Source organism: Trachinotus anak, unplaced genomic scaffold (genome assembly GCF_046630095.1).
Source record: "Trachinotus anak isolate AG129_WGS33_773 ecotype Australia unplaced genomic scaffold, CSIRO_AGI_Tana_v1 ptg000003l, whole genome shotgun sequence".
Taxonomy (NCBI): Eukaryota; Metazoa; Chordata; class Actinopteri; order Carangiformes; family Carangidae; genus Trachinotus; species Trachinotus anak.
The window spans coordinates 21,639,671-21,647,500 of NW_027273854.1; the positions used below are offsets into that span (position 1 = coordinate 21,639,671).

General features: G+C 42.6%; 1 protein-coding gene across 2 annotated transcripts in view; it reads right to left on the reverse strand.

Annotated features, from left to right (window-relative positions):
- mast1b (microtubule associated serine/threonine kinase 1b) overlaps positions 1 to 7,830 on the reverse strand; it is a 48,300-nt gene that overhangs the window by 34,262 nt on the left and 6,208 nt on the right. The window contains exon 2 of one of the 2 annotated variants that reach the window (XM_071474504.1): positions 5,810 to 5,838. In XM_071474504.1, the coding sequence (XP_071330605.1) occupies positions 5,810 to 5,838 (29 nt within the window). Of the gene's footprint in view, positions 1 to 5,809; positions 5,842 to 7,830 lie in introns of both variants that reach the window. The other variant, XM_071474503.1, reaches the window with a different exon arrangement.

Genomic DNA, 7,830 nt, shown 5'->3' on the forward strand with positions numbered 1-7,830 from the left:
GAGCAGACACAGATATCACCCCAGGGCCCTGCGCTCCATCTCAGTCTCTCCTCCTTTCACCTCTTGCACAACCTCTCCCTCCTTTTCCACCTCCTTCGCTTTCATCGTCTGAATCACTTACTCCCTCGCTCTTTGCTCTTTCCTGGCCGTGACTTTGCTTCCTGATGTTGACGTATTCGTAGCTGTGAAATAAACTTTTCAGCATCTGGAGGGAACTCACCCCCCTATACACTGAGCCCACCCTGCATTTAATACGCATTGCACACATACACCACTGCAGGAGTGTAGCGGGAATTAAAAAAGATGAGACTTCTGCGTTATTTCCATCTGTTTGCCTGTGTGTCTGGGCTCAGGTGTGCCACAGCAAGAGTCTCTGCTGTAATAGAAGCTGGTTTAATCCCCAATCAGCAGGGGAGAATGAAGTCACTCTGAGATACTCAGCATGACATCAACTACTGCTGCTGCCGAAGAGGAAACCCCCGGCGCTTGAATGTCAGCTCAAATTTTCCGAATGTTGACATCAGAGTGATTAAAAGCATCAATTATAAACACAAAAGAAAATACTGCTCATATTATCCATTTAAAAACCGGGATAATGTGATTTTTACTGACCCTTGTATGAACATTTTCCTTTTACTTGCCGTGCTTCACAGTAAAATCAAAATGCATTTGCAAATACAACTAGTAGGGAATCAATATGTTGCACATGAAAACTTCAGAAGGGTAAAAACTTCTCTAAAATAGCCCACCTGATCAGCCAAATTCAGAAAAACATCCCTCAGTGTCATTGAATCAGACTCCATAAAAATCCATCTAAAACTTGTGGCTGTGTCTGACTCATTTTTGGCTCATGTAATTATTGATTGACCACCTCAGACGGTGAATCAGTCTACCTATAGGTCTATAAACATCACAACGATGAGTCACTGATGCACCTTTTCAGTAATCATCAAGGTCAACAAAACTATAACCTGAGTCAGGGATACAGTCATGGATGAACTATAAATCTCAATCTCAAGGCTCTTACTATACTTCTATTTCAAACATCCATATACTGCTCAGTTTATTGATTGGGTATGTTTACAGAGCATGTATGTGTTTGTTGATGATTGTTTTTGTAATGGAGCATTACTCTACTGTAAGATGAAGGTGGTCCATCAAAACTAAACAAGAACTACTACAGTATGTGAGATGAAAGTGAAAGCTACAACTGCATATCATCTGATGTCATGTGTTTATCAGAAGCTCATGTGAACTTTCGATCTTTTCCAAATTAATTCTGAATCATCATATGAGAGTAAGAGGCTACACCCATGCCTGCGAGGCTGTACTTAAGCACTGTGGGGCTTTGAGCTAAATGTTAACGCGAGCTTGCTAACATACTCAAGGTGACGATACTAACATACTGATGCTAAGCAGGTACAATGTTTACCATATTCATTATCTTAGCTTGGCATATTAGCATGCTAATGTTAGCATGAAATGAATGAAAATCAAGTTTTTATCCTTGTTAACATGTCCATATGATGTTTTTTTTTAAAATATATATATATCACACAAGACATATCATGAGTGAAATAAGCAGTCAACACCATGACTAAGTATTTCCTCCTTGGAACTGCAGTGAACCGATCTCATAAAAATGGATTCAGACAGCCAGAGATTCATGTGTCATATAACCTACAGAACCAATCTGGTCAAAATAAACCGGAAACCTTGTCAGTACAGAGAGCTAGAGTTTGAATTAGCACAGCCTCTAACACTACGTCAGCCACTGCCAGTTGCGAGCTAACGAACAGATTAAAAATGCTAACTACGCTAACCAGCTTGATACCACTGCACTTTCACTTGTCAACCTAGCTAAAACTGGTGGTGGGTGGGGCACAAGGCCTGATCCAGATTTCTCAGTGGAGAAGTAAGTGTTTTCAGTTTTTGATTTTTTTTTTCACTTTTTATGTGGGAAAACCATGTTAAACAAAATATTAATCATAGCAGAGCATTTATTGCATAGTTTAGTTTGAAACATGTCTGGAGAGGATTTTTAAACCCAAACTACAGCTGAACTGTAGTTTTGCAAGTATTTAGTTTTATTTAGACCCAAATCTGTTCACAGGTCAGGGAGTGCGACTACATACATCAAAAAGGCTATATAAAGCCTTTTGTGGCTCCAGGGGGCATTTATGTCTGTACCAAAATTCATCCAAAAGTTATGGAGACATTTCACTCTAAAACACAAATGGTGTTGCTAGAAAAAAGAGAATCTGCAAAGTCATCAGAGCACATCATCTAGAAACCATCAATGTCAATTCATCCAAGAGCTGTTGAGATATTTCAGTCTGGACCAAAGTGGCAGATGGACCATTGCTGTGTAGAAACATGCTGCTAGCAAAGCTAAAAAGTGATCACATACTTGCCTGTGGGCATTTTAAGGCCTCTCTTGTAGAATATATCAGTCAGTATCACTTAGATAGCATACTATAAGTACATGCCATACAACTTTTCTGCAGGTTTTCACATATTATTCAGTCAGTTTGTATTTCACAAATACAAACTGACCTACATATACGATGTCAGACCTTTACTATGACAATAAAAGTATTCTGTAATAAACTAAAAATCACTAAGACTCTCAAAATGCTCACTTAGCAGAACAGAGCAGAAATCTAAAACCAAGTTAGACACACGAGCACATCTGAATATGACTTCACACACTAGTCACACTGTCAACACAAGCCAGTAATGTACTGTATACTGCAGACACCGTAGACTAACGCAGAGAAAGAGACTCAGCCTCTAAGAGTAAGAGAGAGAGGAGAGGGAAAGGAAAGCCAGTCCCACTGCACCCCACCTCCCACAGAAGCCAAAACATCACTGTCACGCTGTCTCTTTCTGTACCTTTTAGTGCGTCGGAACATGTTGCTGGTTTGGTATCTGGGCGTAGCTCTGAGCGACAGCAGCAGCAACAGCAACAGCTGAGCGGTGAGGAAGAGCGGTCAGAAAGCAGCAGGTCTCTGGGAAAATGTCATCGCAATGCAACGCATACTGTAGCTCCCACAACCTTCAGATGTGCACTGGTGTCTGGGCAAGTGTGGCCAAGAACCAGATAGGAGAGAGTGAGAGAGAGAGAGAGAGTGCGACAGAGAGGGAGGGAGAGAGGGAGGGTGGGTCTGTCTTTTAGAGAGGAGCAACAAAAGGCGGCAGGGGATTGTGGGTCATTTTCTCAAGGCTAAGACTAAGGCTGGTACACAGTGTCATATTGTGACTTATTTGTGCTAAATTTTGTGTTTTCCTCTGTGTCTGTGCACCGAAAGAACCTGACGGGGAATTAAAAGGTTTTACCACAGGCTGTGGACGGCTGAAGGGAGCGTCATTTATCTCAGCAGAGGGTGAAGAAATCACGAAGGGCCAAGGTCATGTGGACCGTTACATAACTACAAAGCAGATGTTGAATGGAATCAAAGATTTAAGAAAACACACACACACACACACACACACAATCTGAATGGGTACACCCTGTTTACCCATGGATGGATGCAGTAGGCAGATTGAATGTGAAGCCAACTCCACTGCGCTCATCCATAATGGATGGTGGGCTGATAACGTAAGAGGGACATGGGACGTGATGCGAAGCAGACAGAGACAGACTGATCCCAAATGGGAGCTGTCAAGAGAGCAGGCAGGATGGTAAAGTTAGGAAGCAGCGGTGGAAAAGTGCAAGACAACGCTGAGATGGATCGGAGAACACAGCCCGTAGGCAAACAGTTGGTCTGCTGCTTCATTTCATGTTTGATTACCCATGATGACTCGGGATGAGGGGGCAGTGCAGAAGATGGATTTGGCTGGGAGATGGGAATGGGGACAGGAGAGGAGGGTGGGGATGGAGGTGGTGGGCTGTGACCACACACACACAGACACTGACGGAGACACACACAGACTTACACTTACTTCTCAGTGGAGCACAGGTTATGATTAAGCACGTTAAGAGCCTCCATTAACAAGCAATTGATTATTATTCACGACTCTCCTCATAATAATCATTACACTCTGCAGTGACGGGAGAAGTATTCAGCAAAACTAGCTAAATTAGCAGCAGGAACAAACCATCACATATTACTTTATATAATTATGGCAAACATTTGTCTATTTATACATCCATCAAATACAGTGAGTAACATCAGCATTCATTTAGAGTCATGTTTCTGTCCATCTGATGTATGTAGCTCCACTATTAACTCTCCTTTTAGCTCTGGTTTAGTCTCCACCAACCCCTGTGGTAAATATCTGGCTCTTTAGCTGATAAATGTTCCACTGTGTCCCCAGCTGTCTGCTGTTTGGTGCTGGACAGGTTGAGTACAGTGGGTTTTTCGCTGGTTTGATCTGCCTGCTATGACTATGCAATGGATACAGAGCAAAATGTGATGTGTAAACTATGCTGATGAGAGCGGGGAGAGCAGGAAACTGCAGAGTCAGGTGATAATTCTGTGGGTTCATCACTACGAGCGACTGCTTTCATATTACACACAGTCATTTCATCCACTGTTCATATAAAATATTTATTGGAGCAGCTTTAAGTAAAAGCACTCATGATGCGGCTCAGTGGCTCATCTTTGTGTTATATTATTATTATACATTTATTTTATTAGGTTATCATTAATGACAGATTACTGTGTAAGCACCATTCTAACTTTGTAGTAGGTGGAGATAAGGCCACTGTTAACTACTTTATCTACTGTTTAATAGTTTAATCTATAAAAATTGATCATATTTCATAACTAGTGGTTTTATTCAAAATCTAAATATGCCAATAAAAAAGTATTTCCTATTGAAATGCAGAGGCTATAAGGTACAAGAACATTAAACTGTACATCTGTAGGCTACGTTAGTAAATTCACTTAGCTGTTCTCTGTCTATATTGTTGTTGTTTTTTTGTTGTTGTTTTTTTGAGAAATAAAAAAAGATTTGATTTAGTTCATTTTGATTTTGTTCATTTATTTTATTTTCAATTTATCCACATCGTGTTTTTTTAGTTTTTTCCTTATTTTGTTTTGCATTGTAGGCAATTTAATTGCACTGTATGTTTTATTTTATATGTGTGTTTGATTTATTGTATTTCAATCACTATGGGTCTAGTCTAGGCAGGTTTCTAATATAGGCTACTAATAACCAACTGTGTGTCAGAGGGAGAAAGAAAGAGATGGGATTAAGCGAAGAGGGACAGGTAGAGGGGTTCTGAGAGGGTGAGGGGTGCAAATGAGAAACAGATTAATAACCAAGCAACAGAAAAAGGAAGAGGAGACAGGGGGATGAAGAGCAAGAGAATGAGTAACAGGAAAAGGCAGAGTAGGCTTCAGCACCATGGACAGCATCCAGAGCTGGCCTCAACCGGACTCCGTCAGACTCCCAGCGTCCCTCCTCCCGCCGCCCTCCGTCATACAAGGACTGCACACTCAACACCACAAGCACCGCTGAAGCATCCTCAGAGCTTTCAACCAGCGTCCATGCAGCCGACCTCCTCCTCCCTCACACGAGAACTACACACACACACCACAAGCACCGCTGAAGCATCCTCAGGGCTTCAAATAAATCAAGCTCATTCAAGACAGTCTGCCAGGCTGATGTAAGCTTAGGAGGAGAGACCTCGCTGATGAATGACCAGATGCACAGCAGCCTCACTCAGTGCCATTGTTTTTGTTCACGGAGAGACCCAGTCCCTCCCCAGAGAGGACAGAGGAGACAGAGACAGGGAGGGAGAGGAGGAGGGGGAGCGAGTGGGTGGTTGGTGTGTGGCGGCGTGGTAGGTAACACTCACCTGCTGTTTTTGCGAGGCAGTGGCAAATCCTTCTGAAAGAAAGACAAAGAAAACAAAAAAGAGAGATCAGGTACAGAAAAATACAAACACTTGAGTGATTAAGAAAAACATGTAATTTACACAAATAACAAAGCTTCTCCAGAGCAGCAGGAGACATTTTAATAACTGTTCTCACGGGCTGGGTAGTACTCTTCTTGACCTTTAAGAGTAAAACGTGGATTTTCCCTTTTAAGTCATTGTAAACCTTTTGAGAGCATCTCCCTTCTTAAACTAGATGTTTTTTTATGTTGAAATAAAATGTTGGGATTTGAAGCCCTAAAAGCTCTAACAGGTGGAGAGAAAATGCAGGTTCACTAAGTCCGAAAAATCTGTCGTCACTTTCAAGCTTGGGAGGTTTATGTCCCACTAGTGTTGAATTGTAATTTTTCCAAGAGGTACAAATTATGTGTTTTTATTTGGATCGACTGTTAAATATCTGTATAGTGTGTCTCAGCTACAGCTGATACAATCTGTTATCTAAAAAGACAAAACTGACTTTCTCTGACTTCAAACGAGACGCCCACCTCTGCCTGAAATGAAGGACCCATCGTTTCACAAATAACTGAGGATTTTAAGTGGTAAATCTGCTAACATGAGCGGTGTAAACTGCTTTGTGTACCTTGCAAAAACAGAAAGCTTGACAGGTGACTAAGCAGGGTGGGGCTAAAAGAACAGCTAATTGCTATAACCTGGGGCTTCTGGAGGCCCCTGGGGGTCTGGAGAAGTTTCCCAGATGGTAATTCAGACAAACATGGTGATAAATCTGGTCCTAGTTATTGCTGCACATATGCACATTATGTATTTGCATCTATGTGTTTTTTGTTTTTGTTTTTTTTTAAACCACTTGGTTTGCTGATCTCTGGAACTGCTTTAAGCAAGGGCACTTCTCTCTCTCTCTCTTTCTCTGTCTTTATCTCTCTCTCCATCCTCCCGTCTCCTGAGTCCAGATGGACAGGGAACATTTGGCTGAAACAGCAGCAGACACTCGGTGCACCAAATGAAAACAGTGTGAGCAGAGCCAGATCTCATGCCAGCACTGCCTGGCTCTTTACAAAACCCTGCATGCTGCGATAGAGAGGGAGGGAGAGGATGGAGAGTGTAAACAAGGGTGGAGTAGAGGGTGAGAGAGGGAGGTGTTGGGGGGGTGGGGGTGTGCCTGGAGCCTGAGTCCTCTGGCCTTCAGCACCATGTGTGTGTGTGTGTTTGTCATACTAACGGTAAATGCCGCCCGCGACGTGAGACTTTACTCAGTGTATAGTTGCAGGTGCAATCAAGGCATAAGCTGCTTCACACGTTCTCCTGTCACACGCAGGGTAATGTTGTTAAGGTGCTGTTAGCATCGCATTGACCGCCTGCTAACAGTCAGTCAGTGTAATTATTAGGTTAACCTTCAGATAAAGATTTTGTGTGTGTGTGTGTGTGTGTGAGCATATATGGACCTGCTGCGACTGATCTCCTCTGAGACACCAAATATGTATCATACTGTGGCTGCCAGTACAAGGACAAACCTCCGGCACAGCAGAGCCTTTTTATGTTGTCACCCACCAACCACAAGGTTAAGTCTATGTCACAGTGAACAATTACCTCCAGAGGAGGAAGCTGTGTGCTGAGGCAAGAGGAAAACACTGAGCTGATAAGAACAAAAGAAAATAATAATCCCGCCTTCGTCTCACCTCTGGATCATAAGCCAGTTCCAGGCTACACAGCTATCTGACTGCATGTCCCGAGGGTTTACATGCTAAAGGAGACAAATCCCTCTTTACAAGGACGACTGAATATTCAACTCATTGATCCCTTTTCACTTTGTCCTTCATTGATCAGGCTAATTGACCCTGAGCTGTCAGAACAGAGGAGAAGATGATTTACAAGAGCAAGAGGCATCAAGAAAAGCTTCTCAATGATGAGGAGGGTTAACTATGCAAACAAGCCCTGACTGGATCTGACAGCCAGCGCTGTTACAGAGAAGCTACACAGTCCAGCGT